At 34.5% G+C, this 24468-nt stretch overlaps 1 protein-coding gene across 5 annotated transcripts in view; it reads left to right on the top strand.

The window, feature by feature from the left end:
* GRIA2 (glutamate ionotropic receptor AMPA type subunit 2) overlaps positions 1 to 24468 on the top strand; it is a 158364-nt gene that overhangs the window by 88669 nt on the left and 45227 nt on the right. For all 5 annotated transcript variants that reach the window (XR_006608166.1, XM_004772044.3, XM_004772050.3 and 2 more), the window contains exons 4-8: positions 2284 to 2480; positions 5949 to 6002; positions 10871 to 11032; positions 23334 to 23501; positions 23747 to 23851. Coding sequence is in view for 4 of the 5 variants with exons in the window: in XM_004772044.3 (XP_004772101.1) it covers positions 2284 to 2480; positions 5949 to 6002; positions 10871 to 11032; positions 23334 to 23501; positions 23747 to 23851 (686 nt within the window). In the remaining variant the exon portion in view is untranslated. The remainder of the gene's footprint in view (positions 1 to 2283; positions 2481 to 5948; positions 6003 to 10870; positions 11033 to 23333; positions 23502 to 23746; positions 23852 to 24468) is intronic.

A 24468-nucleotide genomic window follows, 5' to 3' on the forward strand; every position in this document is an offset into this window, starting at 1 on the left:
GGCTTTAACCCACTGAGCCACCCAGATACCCCATTAACTCAGCTTTGTTAATGACAAATGTATAAGGAATTCTTGTATTATTATCTATATCCCTTGTCCTTCACAATTGTTTTGAAACAAATACCTGCCATCATGTAATTTCATCCGTACATATTTCAGTTTGTATTGTGATATAACCACAATGTCATTATCGTATGCAGGTTTACAGTAATTCATTAATCTCATCATCTATTTTTCCCCACAGTTTATTTGAGTCAAAATAAAAATGAGGTCTTTATCCCCCAATTGGTTTATATATTTCTTAAGTCTTTAATAACATACGTAGATTTTCAATTTGATGATTGCAACACTCTGATATTTAGCATATTACTCTGCCACATATTCCTTATAAATCGGCAGCTAGATCTAGAAGTCTGGCAAGATCCATGTTCATTTTTTGGCAGGAATACTCCATAGATGATGTTAACTATTCCCATTTAGAGACAGGTAACTTCTGCATTTTAGCAGCAGTTAATGATTTTTACCTTGTTTCATTAATTCACTATATGTTAAAAGATGGTTGTAATTCTGAATCTATATTCCTTCATCATTTCTGATTTGTCAGTTGGACAAATGAGGTTTTCCAAAAAAGGAAAAGCTGTCTTAACTAATTATTACCCTGAGTATAGGTCATAAAGGAGGGGTAAGAAAATGCTTGTTTCTTTTCCTTTATCTACCAGTTTCAAAATCACAACTCAGCTCCTAGTATTCTTCAAAGGCAACCAGATATTTATATGTATTTAAATATCACTGATTCAATTTCTTTGCTGGCTATCAGTCTGTTCAAATTTTCTATTTCTTGCTGTTTCAGTTTTGGTAGTTTATAATTTTAGGTATTAATAAGAATTCATGGGTTTAAAATACGTTATATATTTAAGTCTTTTGCAGTTATTATTCCTATTGATATCCAAATTGCCTCAAATTTACTTGATCTTCATCACATTGGCTCCTGGGTTTTTTGAGACAACTCTGATAGTTTTGGAGAGCTTCCCTGCATTTTGTATCACAAGATGTTCTAAGCTAATCTTATATACTCTTGATCAGTATTGAATCAATACAATTTTTAATGCTGTTTCCAGGTTTAGTAGTTTTTTTTTTTTTACAATGCACATATTTTTGCCATAGTAAATAGATTGAAAATAAAGTGTAGCACGTGAATAAAATTTATAGAGTAGTGTGATCATATTAGGTAAATCCCACATTTTATGGCTAAAAAGAAATTAGCATTCTTCTGAGAAAGATGTAGGACTTTCTGGAATCAGAAAGAGATGTGATGAGCCCTGAATTCTTTTTGGAGCCCAGATTTTGTGTTGTTCATTAAGCTATTAATAGAAATGATGAATTTAGGTTGGCTGTGAAGAGTTGAAGTGATGTGGAAGACAAGTTTATGTACTGCTTTTCCTAGTGCTAAACTGAAGATTTAACTTTAGGGAATAAGTTCTCCAATTATTTTCCTTCTCAATCCTATGTATAAAGTAATATATTTTTATTAAAAATAAAAAGAAATTTTCTAAGTCATACGATGTTATAAGCAAAGTTACTGATATATAGTAAACAGGTCTTACATTTGAAAAGTTAAGTAAATGTAACAAATATGAGCTAGAAAACTAACTGCTACCATCTGGTTAATAGGTGAACATTTTAATCTCTATGGAATCAGTCCCAATAACAAAAACATGATGTGACAGAAGGCTGAGGAAAACAACGGCTGACTGGAAGACAATAGGAGGAAATATAACAGCCTCATTGAGATTGTTGGCTCGTATGCTCACAGAGACTCATGTAGATTTGTCTCTCTGAAAATGTTTGCAACATTTTCATTTAACATCTTCTTGACAATGTTAATATGAAATGATAGGTTGTCATATGTAAAGAAACAGTCTTTCCCATTCTGTAAGAGAAAGAAATGTGTGTCATGTCTTTGATCTCACATTAACCAAAGGTATCACAGACATTATTCTTTGGTAATATCCAAAAGAAACAGCTGAAAGAAGGGGAGACTATCCCTCCCAAAATATGGTTCTTTCCATCAGAACAATAGCATATAGATAAAAGAGTTTTTGATGTGAAGCGGAAATAATTCAATGTTGATAAAGATCTTCACTGTAGCTTTTTAGAGGAGTCAACATCCCCTCAGTTGCACAAAAATATCAGACTTAAAAATATATTTGCTGTCAATTTCACAACGTAATTCTGAGTTATTCAAGTATCTTTTTCGGTCATCATTTTTCTTTGCCTTACTAGGCTTATCAACACTGCAAGCTGTACTGGATTCTGCTGCGGAAAAGAAATGGCAAGTGACTGCTATCAATGTGGGAAACATTAACAATGACAAGAAAGATGAGACATACAGATCACTCTTTCAAGATCTGGAGTTAAAAAAGGAACGGCGTGTAATCCTGGACTGTGAACGGGATAAAGTAAACGACATCGTAGACCAGGTTGGCTACTCTGTTTTCTAATAGCACCAAATATAGAATGTGCGTGCGGTGTCAGCATTTGCAGCCAGTATTCGTGTGAGGTGCTGAACAGCAGTTTTTCCTTTATGGTTTATGTAGGATGAAGCAAAGGTCATCAATTAAATTACCTCTGGTTTCAGTTAGCAATAGCAGATGGTCTTCAATCATGCTGACACACCACACTAATCATTAACTATATTCAATATGTAGCTACTGAGTCTTATGTTCTGTATGATAAGCATTGCCTTAAAGTTTGATATTTTTAGTTGGAAATTTAAAATTTAAATTGTTGAACATTTTACAGATAAAGAAATGGCCACTAATTAAGTGGAAATAAGGCTGGGGTTCTAAGAGAGAAGTGAGTAGTTGTGGCAAAACATGGAGAACATCAAACATTAGAGCACAGTATGGAACATTGAGCCTATGTTGTCTGAACACATCTGTGTCTTCAGAGAAAGCCTGTATTTATTTTTCGAAGATTTTTGTTTCCTCCTGCTAGGTGGGCTTTGTGTCACTATAAAAATATTAATCTATGAAATTAAAATATGTGGGGGAGACATATTCAGTCTGTGTTTGCTGTTTGAGAAGTTTACTGGACATAAGGATGTTTTATCTGTGCTTACCATACCACTTTGATTCTATTTAAGGTCTCTTAGGATAGGACAGCTATTCAGTAATACCCTAATGATAAAAATAAGATTCACTATATTATATGTAGGGTAAATGACCAGGGATGTTGGTGAAGCAGCATCATGATTTAGTGAGTTAAGATCTGCTTCACTGGGTATCTGCTTCTTTTCCCAACTGATAAATGTGTGTGTGTGTGTGTGTGTGTGTATGTGTGTGTTTGTGTGTATGTAGTGGCTGTTAGTTCCTTGGAATAATAAGGACTGGAAGAAAAATATGCAGTTAAGTATGCATTTCTCGGCCCTTCTAGGTTTTAAGTAAAAAATTAATTCACCATTTGTATAGCACAAAACATTTTGTAAGCATAAATGTTGATGTAGCTTTAATTGATATGTAATAATACAGGCCCTAAGACATACAAAATTAATCTCACATTAATTAATGTGGTCTAAGAGGTGGAGGAAGAACCTATCTTTAACAGGGAAAGGAGAATCTATGGAGGGTTCACACACTGGCAGCATTTGTCTGGCTTGTTTTCATTCATTTACTCATTCAGTAAATTTCCTTGGGTGTATAATATTACCAGACAATCACTGTGGTAGATCCAAGAAAGTAATGTTAAATAAAACAGGCAACCCCATTAAGGTAAATATTTATGATATATTTACATAAATTAATATGCAATTATAGTGGTGGTATATATGAATGAAGAGAACAGGATGTTATGAAAAAATTACAAAAAAATTTAGATTAGGAGATCATGGAAGACCTTCAAGGAGTAGAGTGACCCAAGCAAAAAGTGGGATTAAACTACATTTAAAGAAAAAGAAACAGTATTTACTTATTCACTCTATAAATACTTATAAGAGAACAGAAGTGATGAAACTTTACTGTTATAATAGCTTAAAATTAGAAAGAGAACCAATTTTTCTTGATTATGAAAATTTTATCATTCAATAAAACTTAGAGTTACGTATTTCTGATTGTGATTGGGTGGAAAAGGGACTCAGCCATCAGAAACATTTAGAAATCAATATAAGTTTACTATTGTTAGCGCAGTGTTAATTATTATTATAAACCAAAAATATGATGGCATGGTCAACATGAATTCCTATGTAGAGGCAGAGCTACTACTGAATTTTCATACCCACCCCCCATTTCAGTGAACGCTCTACTCAACTACTGGTAGCACCGTTTATAAGATTTGTGTTGTTGTTGTTTGCTTGTTTGTTTGTTTTTAATTCCCAGAAGGAAGGCATGCATGATTCAGAAAGTAGAGTGAACAATAAACAGAACCAACAGATGACAGTAGGAAGTATGAAGGGCAAAATTAATTCAATTCAAGTGATGCTAATTAATATATTTTTCATGCAGAAGGACAATTTTCCTTTCAATACAGAGGGTTCATTTTCTTGGAAAAAGTGATTTAGCTGTATAACATAAAAATAGGTTAGAAAATGATACAAGCCCTAACTCTCTTCCAAATAGCTATCACTTAACATCAAAGGGGCATTTGGTGGAATCTTTCCTAAGATTTTGCCCGGGTTCTTTAACTAAATGCATTGCTTCAGAGTATCTGACTTTGTCTGGGATAAGAGAAGGTCAAGGAAATCCTTTCCTAGGAGGTAATATTGGGCTCAGATGCCTTGTGCCTGAAGCATTAATAAGACAAATGATATGGTGCTTGAGAGAGCTTTCCAAGCAGGGAAACAGAATATGTGAAGTCCTGAGGTGATGGAAGGAAGCCTTTTTGTGTACAAAAATACTTAAAAGGAGGGCCAATGAGACCCTAGTATACAGAGTGGAAAAAGAGGGCCTGGAGAAGCTCGCAAGATTACTGGACTTTGTAGCATAAATTAAGGATTTTGCTTATTATGCTAGAAGCAATGGGAAGTCACCAAAACTGTGTCATCAGGGAAATGAGCTAATGGTTTGAATGTTTCTCTGCAGCCGTGGCATTTCCTGCTTTCTTTTGGTGTGAAATTTTCTTAAAAATAAGAGCTACATTTGAATACCTAAGTACTTGGACTACAGCATGGCCATTTCACCAATGTCTTACTCTCTTGAATTGCTATAGATCAGTGACAAGCCACACTGATTCTGTAATGTCCCAAACTCTCATGAGCATTACCAATTAGACCTCAGCCTCGTGTTCCATCATATGTTTATCTCGCTATTGAGTTTTGACTTAGATTTGTGGAGAAAGATTAGTTTCTCTGATGCTTTGCTGCCTCAAGCTGGAAATAATCATGTTTATTTGAGCTAAATTGCAAGCATCTCAAGACTCTTTATATGAGAATATTATTTTATAAATTCATTTAAGAATTCTTTTATATGCTTATTAGTAATTTTTAAATTAATGTTCTACTATAAATTTGAGTGTCCGTGTGTAAGTATAAAAATCTCAGGTGTTGATTTCAGTTGTCTAATGTTTTAGAAAAATAGCTTTTACAGAAATAAAATTATGACTTATGGATTCAATATTCTTTTCATTTTACATTTCTTAAAATCTTGTGACTTTATTTTCACCGAAGACAAAACTGAAATAATTATTTGTTTACTTATTGACTTTTTGAAAGATAGCATTTATAAAGCACTGCAATGTATTGTTACTTTTTCCTGAGAGAAGTATTATTGTATTTGAGAATTATATTTTGTATATATTGTATTTGAGAATTATATTTTGTCAAATAGGACCCATCACAAGATATCAGAAAACATAGTAGATAAAATTCCACTTTTTTCCTCAGTTAGGTTATAACATCAATAATTATAATTTTATTATATGTATGTATTAAATAATTATTTCTTTACCTTTGTTAGGTTATTACCATTGGAAAACATGTTAAAGGTTACCATTATATCATTGCAAATCTGGTAGGTAAATTAATTGATATTTTTAATTTTAATAGAGATACTTAGAAAATAGTTTTGAATGACCAGCATTTATCAGTGGTACTTTTAAAAACATATCTTGATTATATTGATCAATTAGAAGTAACAATGTTTTTCTCAGTTTGTGTTTTAGACTGACTTCCCACTTTATATACTCTAATCAATTTCCTATTATAAATGATGTAAGAAATATTTGACAAATTTTATAAATTGTTTTAGAAGGCATATTTAATTATGGAAAAGTTTTCAAAAATATCTAAAGTTCAATTGTTCAAATTTCTTCTTGTTTCTCACCATCACAATGTTTCATAATTTTTTCCTTTGTGCATTCCTTTAAAGTAAACATAGTATTTGAGATAAATACACATTTGTGAAAATACATCTTAGTGAAAAATTAAAGCTGCAGATGTCAAGAATTTTTATTTATTTCTGATTTTCTATTTACTATGAAAGCAAGACAATGACATTAAATCCCTGTAGCTGTTCACTTTTTCATTGGGCTTTCTGTCAAATTATGATTACACTGAACATCTAAGTGTTTGATTGTATCTCCTTCTCTTAAGTATAATCAGAGCCAAGTTAGAATTATTGTTAGGCATTTTTTTTCAAAATAGTTTTCAGATCAGTAGTAAAATGACCTTAAGCCTTTACTGTTGCAAAGTTTTATGTTCTTTGATGAAGTCTGATCTTACTTGACTGAGAAAACTGCCCTCCTCAATCTCAAGAAGATAGAAAAAGAGGGAGAAAATGAGAGCTTATTCTAAATAGCATAATAAGACTTTGGAAAGGTCTCATATTTACTCAAATGTAGACTTAATTTCTTTCTTTCTTTTCTTTCTTTCTTTCTGTCTGTCTTTCTTTCTTTCTTTCTTTCTTTCTTTCTTTCTTAGAAAGAGGGATGGAGGGTAAGGGCAGAGAGAGAGGGAGAGAGAGAATCCCAAGCTGGCTCTATGCTCACTCAGCAGCATGGAGCCTTACTTGGGGCTTTATGTCATGACCCTGAGTTCGTGACCTGAGCCGAACCAAGAGTTGGCCGCTCAACCCACTGAGCACCCCTGTAGATTTGTTTCTGTAGGTAGTTTCTGGAATATTTTATTGTTCTATCAGAAGACATTATTTCTAGTAATGATGGGCGAAAAAACTTTATAACTAATAAATGCTGTTTTCACTAGAAGGTGGCACCAGTGATTTAGAATATTAAATCTCAAATCTGCATGTTATTAGTAGAAGTTGGTTGTTCAGATAATTTGTGTATGCAGACTTCCATCCCAAAACCATGTTTGCCAGTGAAATGGCTATTATAAAACTCATTAGAATTTATCTATTGATATGATATTGCAGATCCTAAATGACTCCCTACCAGAGAAGCAGGGGTTAAAATAAATGAAGCTCTGTATTCACTCTCTTCAGAACCACATTCTGTGCAGGGAACAGCCTGGACAGTCAGTCCCCTGTGTGAATTGTGCCATTTGATGAACAACACAGAGCCACATTGAAAGCCGTGATCTTTAAAAATGTCCAGATGGAGAAGATTATATTGGAACATTGAGAAATAATGACAGAAGGTGGCTCATCAATTTGAGAGTTGATATCTGATGCTATGAAATGGAAAGAAATGTACAGATGACCAAAGTGGGGAAAAAAATAGAAAATAGAAAACATGTGCCTGTTGCTGTCATCTTCTAGGGAGGAACATGGCTTGTATTTTATCTGAATTCAAATTCTGCTTTTCCATTCCTGAATACTTGGCATCTTCACCGTATGGAACTTTCATTGAGTCAGTAAGTTCAAAGTATCTGAGGAGTGTTGCAATTTCTGAGAATTTAGAGGGCACTTGAAATTTTCACTGACATTTAAAATTGAAGAATGCCATTCAGAGTTGAAAAGCTTTCATCTTCCAGACTCTCGATTGGAGACATCTCCCTTTCTCTGTCTAGGGTCTAATGAGTGTTAAATGAGGTGGTGATTAAAAAAAAAAAGTCCTCAGATACAGCTATTGATGAATTTCCTCAGGAACAGGTAATGATTGATTAGGCTCCCAAAACACAGATTGTGATTAAGTTCCTGATACAGCATTTAAAAGGATAATTTGTACATAAAGTGATGAAGAAGTAGTCATAAAGGGAGGCAGTTTTCATTTCTTCAACCTAGATATGGACAGAAAGTACTGCAATCCACCCCGACCTGACTACCATACAGTGAAGCACTTCATCAGGTAGCCTCCGCCAAGCACATGGAAATTCCAAGAAATCTTTTATTGTCTGAGTGTTAAATAGCCAAGGAGAATCAGGTATTTGAGAAAAGTCTGGGCCATGAAGGATGCAATACAAAACAAATAAATGAATGAATAAACAGAAACAGGGCAGGCAGAAAACACACAAGAAAAATGTTTAAAATTGTAAAGAGTATCTGCAGAGTAATAGGAGAAAATTAACTATCCATAAAGAAGAGAGAAAGTATGTTATGAAAAAGAGGAAAAACTCAGAGAATAAGAATGAATTATGGAAAGTTAACTTTTTTTCTACTACAAGTAAAATTATATGACTTTGATGATAAGTTTAAGAAAAATCTTCTAGATTATGTAACAAAATGACAATACAGTATGAGGTGGTATACAGTATGAGGTGGTATGTACAGGGAACCTGCGAAAAACTTAGATGTTCAATCTTAGATAGTTACAATGTCATAATAATAAGCATTCTAGAAAGACAGATAGTGAAGGCAGGGGGAAGAAATTATCAAATAACATTCAGAAAAATTCCCAGGACTCGATGACACAAATATGCCCATTGTCTACACAAAACAATGAAAGAAAAGAGACTTCTTTTATGTTTCAAAGAAAAGGTCATCATGAAATTTCAGAGATCAATAGAAGATCTTAAAAGTTTCGGACAGGTAGGAGGAGAAGGCAGAGAGAAATATGAAGCAGGTCACATACAAAAAATAATTAGAAATAATGACATTGTATTTTTCACTAGGAACAATAAAAGTCAGTGGAACACTGTCTTCTTATGAGAGTAATCAAGTGTCAGAGCAAAATGAAGATATCTTGAGACATTCAGTGTCTCAAAGGATTTACCTCCAATGTGTCTGAGAAACTATTGAGCACTCTGGAAGAAGAAGGGAGTAAAACATGAGAGATTAGTGATCCAGGAAGTGAGAGAACAAGTCAGCAACATGGTGAAAGGACACTCCAGAGTAACAGTTGCAGAAGAGATGGAGAGAGGCATCAATTCAAATTGCAGCATTCAGGTCTCCTATAAATTAAATATTCAGAAAAAAGAGAAATAGATTATTTGATATTTTTGATATTACTTAAAAAAAGATTTACTCATATAAACATGAAAAGTTCTCATGGAGTAAGTAGAGAAAAATAAGAATAGGTACATAGAAAACTATAGTAGTGAAAAAACTGAAGCAATGATTAACATTAGAGTGAGATACTACTCAAGAAGGAAAATGCAGGGACACCTGGGTGGCTCAGTTAGTTAAGCTCCCAACTCTTGATGTCCACTCAGGTCATGATCTCAGGGTTGTGAGACTAAGCCCCATCTCTGTGCTGAGCATGGATCCTACCTAAGATTCTCTCTCTCTCTCTCTCTGCCTTTCCCCTCTGACTAGTGCTCTCTCTCTCTTAAGAAAAAAAAAAAAAGGAAAATACAGTCATACCACATTATTTGACTGCTCTGAATAACAGAATTATAAATATGATAACTGTGAACATGAAAATTTACCTGGGTGAGCAGGTAAATGTGGATGAATTATATACACATCACACATAAGCAGAAACTCAATAGAGATATCTAAAATTGATAAACTAAGAAAAAATAGAGAAAATATGTGCAGAAATATGGAGGTAAATATATGAAAAACAAAAATTACTGAAATTGCTTGTTTTGAAGCAGCTTAACTGGAGCATGGACGGGGCAGAGAAGAAAATCTGTGACTTTTGTTATATATATTCTTGCACTATTTGCATTATTTCAATAAAAAAAAATTTGACCCAGTAATGAAGTAATTATGCTTCTTTACACAAATAGTACTAAAATAGGTTTTTAAAATCAATAACAAAGAAAAGATTCTCCCATATTTGAGATTCGGGGATATTTTCAATCCTTATGCAGAATAATGAGAAGTAAATGTATGAGGTAAAAAATACTTATAATTGTGGTTTATTAAAATCATGACTTCGTCCTTGAGATAATGTCCTCTCAAATTAAGATAGAATTTATGACAGTGCAATATTTGAAATTAATGGCAGCACCACATGAACGTTTTACTAATGACTGAATTCATTATAATAACAAGTGATTGATTTTTAAACTTTCACGTATTTTATAAAAAGTTAAGCTTCGTACTTAATATGATATTGTTTGAGTGTTTGCAAATGATGATTAGGCATTTAGTACCTTCCGTTCTCATTTTAAAGATGTTTTATCACCTATGAGAATGAACAATTAAAATAGGAATAACTTGCTTACTATGTTATATCTCTTGGGGAACTAGCTTTATGTTCTTGAGTATTTATAACTATGTGGTAGTGCTCTGTTGTAGATTGAATAAATAAAACCCGTACTTATCCACGGAAGATTTCTCAGTAAAATGGAGAGCTTTTATGTGAGTACAACCAATAAACAATCATTGATTAAGGATCCGCTGTGATGCCAAGATGACAGTAGGTACTAGTGCAGAATATTGGTTGATAAATACACGAAACATTTCCTCCAGGCTTTTTTATATCTCATGTGTTCTTTGACATTTGTAAAACCACAATGTATGGAGTTATTGGGTAAATGTTAAGTTCTCTTTGAGTCTTAATGGAGAGCCTGACATATGTGCTCTATGTCTAGGGATTTACTGATGGAGACCTATTAAAAATTCAGTTTGGAGGTGCAAACGTCTCTGGATTTCAGATAGTGGACTATGATGATTCCCTGGTATCCAAATTTATAGAAAGATGGTCAACACTGGAAGAAAAAGAATACCCTGGAGCACACACGACTACAATTAAGGTATCTCTCTTTCTACTAATAAGTCCATCTACATCTGGATCTATATATCTGTATCTTTATCTGTGTCTAACTGCTGGCAAGTAGTGTGTTCTCTGGGACACTCTAGGAAGAAGATGAAAATCTTTATTTGTTTTAGGGACAAAAAGCAATAAGTGCTTTGTGAAATCAAATGAGGAATCTTTGAATTCTAAATGTAGTGCACTCTTCTGATATGAACATGACCACACTCATCTTTTATTCTCAATGGGTCTGGACTTCACTTGTTTATTCAACATATTTTATTATGTGTACACCTACCTACATATATGTACCACTAAATATTAAATGCTTCTGCTGTTGATAGGAAGGTTTTCTTCCTTCTGTTCATCGCCTTATTGACAGCGGAGATAAGAGAGGATCATAGCGTCTGTGAAATGAGATGATCACATTCTTTATGAAACTAGACTTATGAAAAATAAGAGCAAAAGTTGCAAAGCATTTCAGATACATAGTGATTTCGTTTGTTTATTTGTGTATTATTAAGCAGATGTGTATGAACCAGCCAGGACAGTGTTATTTTAGTTGCTCTCCCAGTTTATACTTCAGACAGAGGTTTTGTGGTTGTTTTCTGCACCTAATGAAAAGAAAAAACAGATGTGGATTTTTGGCTTTAAATTTGTGTCTGGCTCTGAGACTGGTCCTAGGTAAGGATTGAAAGCATTGAATTCTCTATTTTCGGATATGTGAATAGATCCTGTTAATTTTAAGTTAAATTCAAGAAACCATCTCGTAGAATGTTAAAGAATAACCCAGAGTTGTTTGTTTGTTTGTTTTTTTCTCAAAACTAGGTTACTTTGTTTGGTGACATTCACTGATATTCCCATGTACACTGTTTATAAGAGTACTGTGGGTTTGTGGGGGTACCTTCAGGTAGCAAAGCTGATAAGACAAACGGACATCTAGTCTTTTCATTGATGTCAGGGCATGTCTCCACCTGTGCTCAGGGTGTCTCCACCTGCTGCTCTCATTCTGTGGAATTGCAGGCTTCCATCCATTCCAAGATAGTGCCTTTAAAGCTCTCTGATGAAGATTGCATGTGGCATTCATCCCCAAATAGAACTAAAGTGCTCCTTTTGAATACTCGATTAGTCACCGTGTTCCTACCACTGCTGTCTACTGTGAGAAGGATGAGAGCAAAATGAGATGACTATTTTCTCATGGAAGTCATATCATTATTGAAGTGCATGGGTCATGTATCAAAATGCAGGGCAAATTTGGGGCCTGAGAGATTTTTAGCAATGCATTCTGTTAACAATTCCACCAAAACCTAGCTCCAGATTTCACTCTGCTGGGAGCTTACTCCCTTCCCGCTGTAGCACTTAAAAACAAAAACAAAAACAAAAGTAAAAACAAAAACAAGACCCCCCCCAAAAAACAAAAAAGACTCTTATCTTTGAAAATCCCCAGTCTAATGGAGATTAACATGTCAGTAAGCAAATAAGCAAAACAGACAATGATGCATGTAAAATATGCCAGCTCTCCACATATGATTAGGACAGTATGGGGGAAAGGATGTTAAGGAGGGCTCTCCAGGGGTGGGTGTCTCAGCAGGGCTTTTCACGTGGTTGAGCAGGAGAAAAACTATAGGTGGGTGTTGGAGAAAGAGAATGTACACAGATTCAAAGTGATACAAGGGCATGACAGTGTCAGGAAACTGTACTTTTTCTTCTGATTTTTTTTTTGTTTGTTTGTTTGTTTTGTTTCTCTGTTTTGTTTTGTTTTCTGCCGTAAAAATTCAAAATACATGGATTGGGGAGAGATGGACATTTTGTGGGAGTTACCAAGAGATAAGTCTCTTCTAATGTCAGCAGATGTAAAAGATAGGAATCACTGGACAGGGCTTTCATGATTTTTTCTGCTCCATGGGTAGAAAAAAAGAAGAAAAACTACTTGGGGGAATGATACAGTATTTTCTAATAAAAAAAAATAGCATTATCTTCAATATATGATCTGTTTAAGGAAGGAAAATAAGAATATTTCCTAATGAAATTATTTCTTTATATATTGTCTTTTGGGTCATTGACTGTACCAGGTACATAGCCTTATAATTTAAGTCATGTTTTATTGTCACCAAAATAAAAACTTAGTTTATAAGCATAAAACCCTGCAAAAATGCAATTCAATACATGAAATTTTCCCTGTGGTTAGGCTTGGGAGATAATATAAACTATTTCAAGTTGTGGGAATATTAAATAAATGATTGTTTTAAACTTTTAGTCTTCTCCAGAATTTAACAAATCTTTGATAGTTTCTTAGTTAAAATCATCCTTATTCAATAAATACAAGTAAAATATAAACATTTCAATATTTTGCATATTTTAATAACCAAGAAATATGTTAATAATGTTAAATTTCTTCATTCTTATACTCTGTACAAAAAATTACACTAAAGTCATGGTACAGAGATTTTACATCTGGTTCACCAACTTGCTAATTTCAGGCAACGTTCATTCATTTATTCATTTATCAATGCATTTATCCATTCAATGCCTATCTATTGAGTTTTTACTCTGCAAGCTGGCACTGTTCTAAGTGTCAGAGAAATGACAAAGTTCCAGTCTGAGAGCATTAAGGAACCACCAGAGGAGAGTTTTGATATAGGAAGATTACTGGTTACCCTCTTCTGCAACGCTGTCTGCTGACAATAGATTGTAGGGTTTGCCCCTGATGGCAGGTGAGCTTTTAGGATGATATCATGAACAATCCAGGCAGCCAATGTAACTGGTTGTCTTAACTGCGGTGGTGGCACCAGGAAGGAGGGAAATGAATGGGTTTGTTACAATTGCTGAGTCTTTCAGATTTCTTTATTTGTAAATGAAAAAACTATTGCAGCAATCATAACCATTCATTTATTATATAGTGATATAAATTCAGTTGAAAGATATTTGTGGGTTAAAAACAAGACTCTGAAAGGCAGTCTGCATCATTTGTGTCTTCCTGACCCCAGTGTCCTACAGTGCTTTAAACACAGTAGACACATAGTAGGTATTTGTTGAAATGAAAAATATAAAGAAACCCTTTGAAAATAAATCACTGAGAAAGAAAAAAGTAATTATCATTTCTGTGAACTTTGGCTAAAATTTCTGCACTAATATTTGTTTTGCCTTTTTTCAGCCCTGGCATAACAGTAGTGGTACTTTACTTAACCATCATCAGACCAGAACCATTACGGCACCTAGATTTAAATAGACAATTAAAGTGACCATTTTGGGGCGCCTGGGTGGCTCAGTGGGTTAAGCCGCTGCCTTCGGCTCAGGTCGTGATCCCAGGGTCCTGGGATCAGGTCCCGCATCGGGCTCTCTGCTCAGCGGGGAGCCTGCTTCCCCCTCTCTCTCTGCCTGCCTCTCTATTTGTGATCTCTGTCCGTCAAATAAACAAATAAAATCTTAAAAAAAAAAAAGTGACCATTTTACTTTCCTTAAAAAAAAGAAAAAAAGTTTTGAAAGAGGCAGTTAATAAAGATGATTTGGCACTCTCTCAAAAATAATTTACAAATATTTCTATTTTTAGATAGATTTTCAGTGTTTCCGTGTCTTCAACAACTTGTAAGATGATAGCTATCCATTCAGCCTGGTAACATCAGCAATCTGAACCTTGGTTCAACTTCTGCATCTGTGGTATTCTGCTGATGTTAAGGCATTCAACAATAATACGTGACCATGACTGACCTTTTCGTGGCCCTTTAAATAATGGTTTTCCCACCAGAATCTCATTTCAGTCAGGAAAGGACTTAAAGCACAGACTCAAACTTTCTTAATTGCTGCCCTAAGAGAGTTATTAGGCCTGTCTGAAAATAGCATAATCTTTTTCAGTTCAGTAATTAGTGCCATGCATTATATAGTACCCTAGTGGCTTAATAGAATTAATTCTGCTTCTTGAACATTTTAACTGACCAAAACCACTGCTGACACATTGGCATTCCCTATTCCTAATATTAAAGTATTTTGCCACACAATAGCCTAGAGGCTTGATGTGTTTTGTTTCTTATATTACATGGCTTGAAAAGTATGTAAATGGTTGAAATAAGCCCGTAAATTAAAATTTTGATACTGGGGGCACCTGGGTAGCTCAGTCGATTAAGTGTCTGCCTTGGTCTCAGGTCGTGATCCCAGGATCCTGAGATCCAGTCCCATGTTGGTCTCCCTGCTCAGCAGGAAGCCTGCTTCTCCCTCTCCCTCTGCTGCTCCCCTCTCCCACTGTTTGTGCTCTCTCTTGAGCATGCACTCTCTCTTTCTCTCAGATAAGTAAGTAAAATATTAAAAAAAATAAAAGAAATTATTTTAAAAATGAAGTAAAATTATGATATTGGTAAAATTTTTGTTAAAAATAATTGAAAAAATATATTGTACTATTTAAATGTATGTTAGAGCATTAAGAGTAAAAAGGCATACTACTATCTGTAATACTACTGCAGGATATCTGATTCATTCCGTTTCCACATTTCTTCATCTGTAGAGGGAATAAGTTAGGCAATTTATAAGATTTATCTCAAACATCTAATGCCATGATTATGTAAAGTGCTAATTTGACACTTAATAAAACATACACTAATAATTTTAATTTTTACTGAATCTATGATTTCTCACATGGTTCTTCTGTCTCTCAAAAATTATGACTTGCAGGCAGTCATGTCTCAACTCCAAATATCAAAATCAAACCCTAAAATATCTTGTAACATATTTGTTTATTTTCCCTGGATTAAAAAAGATGAGGAACTTTCACTTTGTTAGAAGATTCTTAGTAAGTGGAGAAAGTCTGGGAGAAATTTATGCAACCAACAAAATAAAAGATCTGTCTCTAAGAAAGTCTCTCCCTGGCAATGACGGGTGAATCAAACCAGTTAATGTTTTGATTTGAGTATCTTTTCTCCATCGTGATGAATCTAATTAGTTTTATCTGAAACTTTTGAGTGCTTACATGAACCCAAAGTTTCAGAATGTAAAAGTCTTTGTCCTTAAGCAAAACTCAGTCAGGGTCAGTAGCCCATCTGAATAATTCAGGTTAAATATGTTGTTTTAATGTACTCCTTTTACATGAAGAATATTTCTTCACAGGGGCTTAAAAATTATTTTTACTACTCAAAAAGAATAATAAAAATGTTAAATTTAATTTCTTTCCAACAGACCTGGTTTTTTCACCCTTGAAGCTCTGTGCTTACTAGATGTTGATTTTTTTTTTTTTTTACTTTGTAGTTACAATTTAAAGTTTATTAGAGCAGTTTAAGGTTCACCACAACACTGAGCAAAAAAAGAGTTTCTGTATATCTCTGCCCCTCACCCCAAGCACAACTTCCTCCAATATCTGCTTCACTCACCAGAGTGATTCATTTGTTAGAACTGATGAATCTTCATTGACATCATGATTACCCAAAGTCCATATTTTACAATATGGTTCACTCTTAGTGTACATCCTATAGTTTGGGACAAATGTACAATAACATTCACCCATCATTACAGTCTCGTAGTGAATATTTTCACTACTGTAAAAATCTCTGTTCTGCTTATTCATCTCTCCTCTTGCTCATAGCAAACACGGAATCTTCTTTACTGTCTCTATAGTTTTGCCTTTTCCAGAATGCATATAGTTAGAATCATCAGTATGTAGTCTTTTTAGATTTGCTTTTTTTCACTTAGTAATATACATACAAGGTTCCTTCATGTCTTTTCATGGCTTGGTAGCTTACTCTTTTTAAGCCCTGATAATATCCCATCATATTCCATTACCTGGATGTATTGTTCACTTACTAAAGGAAGCACATCTTTGTTGCTTCCAAGTTTCAGCACTATGAATAAAGTTACCTCAAATATATGCACAATGGTTTTTGAGTGGATGTATGATTTCAACTTCTTTGGATAAATACCAAGTAGTACAATTGTTGGATCATATGGTGAGAGTATGTTTAGTTTTCAAGAAACTGCCAAATTGTCTCCCAAAGTGGCTGTACCATTTTGCATTGTCATTAGCAATGAATGAGAGTTTCTGTTGCTCCATCGATGTTGAGTTTCTGTGAAGATCCTGTGACTTTGGGACGCCTGGGTGGCTCAGTTGGTTGGGCGGTGTTCCACATTGGGCTCCTTGCTTGGCGGGGAGCCTGCTTCTCCCTCTGCCTCTGCTGCCGCTCTTCCTGCCTGCCTGTGCTCTCTCTCTCTCTCTCTCTGGAAAAAAAAAAAAAAATCCTGTGACTTTGTGTGGTGAAGTTTCGAAGGGCACACATTCAATGAGCCCTAAACAGCCTTATCACAGATACTTCTTTTCCAGAGGGTGGACTCCAATTAAATTTAAAATTAAGACAAGCGAATGAACTTAAATGTATAATGTGTTTACCAATACTGTTTTCTTTTTGTTTTTAATGGCTCTAGTTGATCTTAATCATTGCTCAGGATCAAGAAAGAAAAATAAAGGGAGACTTTCTAAAGCTTTTCTTATAGGTTTACTCATTTTTCCTAGAACTCATCATTTTTGACCATTTTGATATCTTGATAAAATGAAGAAATTGAGAATTATATTGTGAGATTCTTAAGGAACATATCATTCAGCATATAAGAACTTTAATCAGGGGCACCTGGATGGCTCAGTGGGTTAGGCCTCTGCCTTCGGCTCACGTCATGATTTCAGGGTCCTGGGATAGAGTCCCGCATCAGGCTCTCTGCTCAGTGGGGAGCCTGCTTCCCCTCTCTCTCTGCCTGCCTCTGCCTACCTGTGATCTCTCTGTCAAACAAAAAAGTAAAATCTTTAAAAAAAGAATTTTAAATAAGTGATAAAATTTTATTTTTTTATTTTTTAAAAGATTTTATTTATTTACTTGAGAGGGAGAGAGAGAGACAGCAAGAGAGAGCATGAGAGGGGAGAAGGTCAGGGGAGTAGCAGACACTGATGGAGTTGGGAGCCTGATGCAGGACTCGTTCCTGGGACTCTGGAATCATGACCTGAGCCAAAGGCAGTTGCTTAACTGACTGAGCCACTCAGGCGCCCCAAGTGATATATTTTAAAAAATGAGTATATACCATTTATCAGGCCATAAGGCCTTTAACAGACCAAGGTTGTTACACAGAGCATTATTTTTATTAAAAGTAATTGGTATTAAGGAAATTTTTAAAATGGTAATTTGTTTGGACAATGGATGTTCTTCAGACAAAGCTAAACTGGAATTGTCACTACAGGATTTCTTACAGCCTTTAATATGGCAATGTGAGAATAAGTTTCTGAATTTATTGCCTCACAGATTCTTGTGTATTAGGATAGTGGTTTCCAAAACAGCAAAACAAACTAGTTTTATATACCAGGTTAGATAGTAATTAAAGGAAAAAAGAAAGCAAACATGCTGTTTAATAACTTGCATTTTGGGGCATACTTTATACGTCACCTGGCTTCTCATTTCCTCTAACTGTACTCATTTGATGTGGTGTTTGCCAAACAAGGGCATCTGCTGTCCCTGTGTGCGACACTGAGGAGTTTCCTGGGACTGCAGATTTGCTGTGTAAGACAGGGATAACATTCATTAACCTGACAAACCAAAATGGTTGGTCACCATCATTGTCACAGAAACACAGAGATCTGGACTCAAACTCCACCTTAATTTTTTTCTAACCCTGGGCAAAATATAATCTGTTAACTTAGAATCTTCATCTATAAAACTGGAGTAAAAGTATTTGTTGCATAGAATTTTTTAAAAAGGGCTCATGAGGAAACCACCCTGCTCAGGTTAGTCGACATGAATTATTTTTTCCTCACCAGCTTTTCCAATACTACTATGACATAGGAGAAGCATTGTTTTACTTATTTTGTTGATAAGAAACACTTTATTTTCATTGATAAAAAACACTTTATCTTACCCAAGGCAATTGAGCAGTAAATGATAAAATCAGGGCTTGGGCCCTGCCTTCTGTGATACATTCAATACTTTATAAACCATATATATTTCAATTTCAAGTGTCAAGGCGAGTTTGAAAGTGGCTATTCATAGTAACTTTTTAGCACTTTTATAACATGTAAAGTCTAGTACTTTTTCTTTGAATATCTTTTATTTTAGCACAGTGCAGATGACCCATGTTTAAGCATAGATGCTATCATAATAATGATCCATAAAATGTTATGTTATAGTCTATTTATCCTTTTTGTATGTTCATTAGATCCTAAGTGTACATAGAACTTCTCTATTCCTTGTTTTTGTTGGCTGTCAGAATACTGATTTCTGGTTTTAGTGATTATAGTAATGTATTATTGAATAATGTCTGATGACTATTGGGCATAACAAACATGTTTAAAATGCATATTTCATTTTGTACTGGAAAAATAGGTCTCAATAAACATACATTTAAAATGGAATAAAAAGTACATTTGAAAAATGGACCATAAAAACGTTTTCCCAGATTTCTTCTTAAAGTGTGGATAGGATGCGATTGTGATATAGCACTGCAAAACACAATGGTCCCCCACTGAATTATAAATTTCCAACTCAGCTGAGGGATTTCACAGAACATAAACACCAGGACAGAGATGATGCATTTGTTTTCAAAGAAGGAGATAGTTACATTGCCATCATGTTCCCTTCAAGTTAATTTACATCTAGTTTAGGGAATGGTAGAACTGAAATATCTAACTCTCCAATCAAAAATGTGAATATATTTGTTTAGGAAAAATAAATGAGCCACATATGTAGAACATAAACAAAGAGGAACTCTGGATATAGTGTCTGTTTATTTTCTCTCCATCCAGAATTGTGTTTTTATGATTGTGACTTTTAATTTAAAACAATAATGGGCTGGAAACTTGATTAAATTTGAGCATTTGAAAAAGGTTGAAAGGATTTTTCTTCTTAGCATGCTCATGCTCCGAATCATAATTGTTAACATGCCGCATGAACCTCAGTGGTTTTAGTTCATTCAACCTAATCTTATTTTTTAATGTAGTTTGCCAACATTTATAGACCTCTAAAACATTTAGCAGATGGCTTGATAGATTTCTCATAGTAATGTGAGCAGGCTGACCCAATGAAGGTTTTGGCTTTTCACTATTATCGTAACTTTTTTAATGTGCATTGCAATACTTCTTTTTTTAATATCCAATTTATTTAATTTAGGCTCTATTTCCTATTCAGTAACCTAGACTTTATTTTAAAAATTACACTGGCAATGAACTAATTTCTGTATAGGAAAGCAAATTAACCAATTTTTTCTCTAGGAGAATAGAAATAAGCATCTATGTAAGGTGGATAAATCTAATATGTAATCTTATTTCTCCAGATATTTTCCTAAGTAAATAGGATTCAAAACAATGTCTTTTTCTTAAGAAAACAATACATGAATATTCTAGAATACTTAGAAAAGAAATATAATCATGTTTGCTTCCTCTCTATTATCATAACCATTTTGTTTATTTTTCTTTCCCTTATTTGTGAAGAGATATTACCATTTTTTTACCATTCTCATTAATCAATGAAAAAGGTATTTTTTAAATTTAGTTGTAATAATGTTTTCACTAATTTTATAATTGACATTATTCATATTGTTATATAACCTTTATTAGCATCACTTTTTAATGGCTGCATTATACTTTCTTAAGGCAGAAAGTACAGGTTTTAAGGATTCTTTATAGTCAGAAATGTGGGTTGTTTCTAAATATGGATGGATCTGCCACATACTATATTTTGTTAATTTCTCAGATATAGTTTGGAGAAAAAGGTTGAGATTTTTTGGAAAAAATGGTGATGTGTTTTACTTAGATCTGTCTAGTTAAGATATTTGTGGGAACCTCAAGTGCATCCATCCGGGAGATAATCTAAATATGTAGAGGAATCCTATATAGGCCTGTAATGACATTGTTTAGGTGGTATCACAAGAGAAGAAATAAGGAAGAAAACTTAGAGGTAAATGTGGATATCTTTTTACAGTTTACTACACTCAGTCACAGGGCTCATGCCTCAAAATTATTTTCTCTTTTTCTTCTTCTTGCCAACTTTCCCATCAAATTTGACTCATTCATATGGTCAAAAGAAAGAGATTCAATTAAACTAATACATACAAAGATTAAATGAACAATAACCTCACACTGCCATTTTGGTATTAGAAAAATGGAGGCTTAAGAAATTTCTGGATACATGGAGAGGATGATTCATACAACATGAACTACTTTTCATATGCCTTATTGTAATATCTCTCATATTAAGAGGACAAATCTGACATTTATCTACCATCAGGTTGATTTATAACACTATGATAGACATATTGTGATTATCTGCTTATAACCTTTTCACTAGACTGGAAGAGAACATGAATCCTGTAAAGAGAGTGTCCAGTATCAAGATCTCTGATTTCCCCACCTACATTCTTTCCTTCCTTCCTAGGTCTTTTTAATGTATCTGGCCCTGTTCTGGTCTCTGAGAATCCCGTGGTGTAAGATGAGTTTTCCACTTCCCTAGAGTAAATATTCCAGTAGGGAAGAGAGATGAAATAGAGAAATAAAGAATTCATGAACAAGATATTCAGATACTAGTAGCGACTATGAAGAAATACATAAGGTCATGTGAAGAGGAGTGGTTGAGTCCATGCTGGGCAGGAAGGGCATCATTTAGGAAGTAATGTTTGAGCACATACATGTAATTTAAACCCATGAACTGAGCGAGACCACCTCAAGAGAGAGAGAAGAGGGTTGATGTGGAATGGCAAGTTTAGAAAATTCCTCTTAAATTTTTTAATGAAGGAAACAGAAAAAAAAGCAAGGGTTAGTATTGGAAGGAGATATACACCTAAGAAGCAGTTACTGTAGCTATCATCTATCTATCTATATCTATCTATTTATCTATCTACTGATTGATCTTTCTTTCTATCTCTCTCATCTATCTACCTACCTACCCATCTGTCACCTGTATCTATCATTTATCGTCATCTATCTCTTTATTTATGGTAGGAGATACCAAAGCATTTGAAGTGCTAATAAAGATGATCCAGTAGAGAGAGAGAAAAGGCTGATGCAGGATATTGAGGTTGTAATTGTAGATGAAATGACCTTAGAAAGATCAGAGGGACTGTATCTGTGTGCTGTTGGAGCGTCTGTCCTTATGAAGAAGCATGGCCATCTCGAGTGCTGTCAGCTCAGGAGGGAAATAGAGAGAATGTGATCGTGGCAGTTTTGTGGTTGAAAGGTAAAAGGTTTCTGTCTGAAGGCTTCTATTTTTTTCGGTGATGTATAGGCAAAATAATCAGCAGGAATTTAGAGAAAGAGAAGTGTGCAGAGCTGTAGGTATTATGAGAAGAAAAGTGGAGGTATAAAATAATAATTTTTGAGAGTGGAAGAACTAAGTTACTAAAGAAAGGAGGAGGAGGATTTGGAAATAGTAAGTGCTCGTTTTGGATTTGTGGTCAAAATTTTAGGGTGTCTCAAAATTAGTACGACCTTGCATTTTTTACACAGCTTCACTGTACTTTCATTACTCACAGATTGAAAAATACTCAGTAACAAATTTCCTAAGTGTTCATTAAAGCTATTATGTTAAAATGTGATTTGTCATTAACAATAGCAGCGTGATACATTTGATAGATGGCGGTATATATCCATGTATGTAATAATACCTATCCAGCCACTGACAGCGCTTGGTGCCCTCAGATAAGCTCTTTTTTTAATGCTTGGCCCCCAGCCTCCTGCAATAATCCTATTGTCCCATTGGGATCTGAAAACCGTAAGTTTGGACCCACTGTTATTTTATCATAGACTGTTGAACCATGAAGGGGGCATAGAAATTGTAAAATTTGTTGGTTCTTCTTTTCGATTACCATAACCACATAGGGGAATCTTAAAAATGGATATTTCAGGACTATTGTAGATCTATGTGAACATCACTGAGGTAGACTTAGAGACTTAAACTCATCAATATTCTTTCCCTATTGCCAAATGAATCCCACATAAGTAGAGGCATATTTGTTTGTAAATTTGATAATTTCCCAAATCAGACCATAAAGGGATTCCCTGACTAGGGAATTGGTTTTAAAAGAAAAGTGCTATTATTATAAAAGATCTCACCTCAAATAGCTGAAATGCTAATGTAAGAGGCAGTGCTTCCAGCCAAAAGCATACTCCACAGTCCTGGTATTTTATGCTACCCCTCAGATTCTTAGACTTCTAGCTGAAGAATGGTGTCTAAAGTCTTGGGCTGTGATATGGTGTTGTATGGTGGCCAGCTGCAACCCAGAAGGCCAGTGTGCAGTGACCCTCTGAAATTTTTCCTATTCTTATGATATTCTTATGATATGTGTGTGATATTTTTCAGTACACTTCTGCTCTAACCTATGATGCTGTTCAAGTGATGACTGAGGCTTTCCGCAACCTTCGGAAGCAGAGAATTGAAATCTCTCGAAGGGGGAATGCAGGAGATTGCCTGGCAAACCCAGCAGTCCCCTGGGGACAAGGCGTAGAAATAGAAAGGGCCCTCAAACAGGTCAGTCACTCAAAATGATTGTGAGTGTGACTTAACAGTGGACACTACTTTTTCCTGCTACGTTAGTCTCCTGGCTATGTTTAATGTAAAGTGAATATTATCTCCTAACTGCACAGAGGTATGTTGAAGGGTGAAAAGTAATCTTATAGTTTTCTTAACTTGAGTCCAGTGAGAGTAATCTGTACAGTTTGTATCTTCGGTTGCAGTAAATTGATAACTGTGCTCCTTTCCCATTTCCTCATTAGGTTCAGGTTGAAGGTCTCTCGGGAAATATAAAGTTTGACCAAAATGGAAAAAGAATAAACTATACAATTAACATTATGGAACTCAAAACCAATGGGCCCCGGAAGGTAAATCATTAGTGATCTAAAGGCAGTTTTCTCTCTGCGAGGAGGTGAGTTTGCTAACCCGTCACCTCTTCTTCCGGAGAGTTCTGGAAATGGATATTCACATAGGTAGAGTTTATCTATTTCCAGAGACAGATAATTTTTAATTTTTTTCCCTAAACCTAATCTATTCATTTCTGGTAAGTAATACTGAAAAGTAATCTTCAAATGACTGTGAATAGAAGAACGGTTTTTATTTTTTAATTTTTTTTTTTGTTTTTTGATCAAGGTGTAAGAGATTTAATGAGAAGAAAAAGAAACCATCGCTGACAGTTTATGGTTTAGAAGACAAAACATAGCTGGTGCAAATATGCATTAATATTTTAATTCAGTACCTTTCTCTTAACTGTTTTGGATAAAAGTCCATTGCTTGGATTTTATTTCTATTTCCGTATGATCACTCCAAAACAAATTACCCTGGAAAGGATGAGAAGTGAACGTGAAAAGACAAGCCATTTTTAAGAATTGCTTTTGTTTCATTGTTTTTATAATCTCTATTTGTATTAGAGTCACAAAAATAAAAGACACAGCTTTGTTAATGTAGATATAATTTTGATTCATACATGAGTTTGAAATAATTC

Source organism: Mustela putorius, unplaced genomic scaffold (genome assembly GCF_011764305.1).
Source record: "Mustela putorius furo isolate JIRA1106 unplaced genomic scaffold, ASM1176430v1.1 tig00000056_pilon_pilon_pilon, whole genome shotgun sequence".
Classification (NCBI taxonomy): domain Eukaryota; kingdom Metazoa; phylum Chordata; class Mammalia; order Carnivora; family Mustelidae; genus Mustela; species Mustela putorius.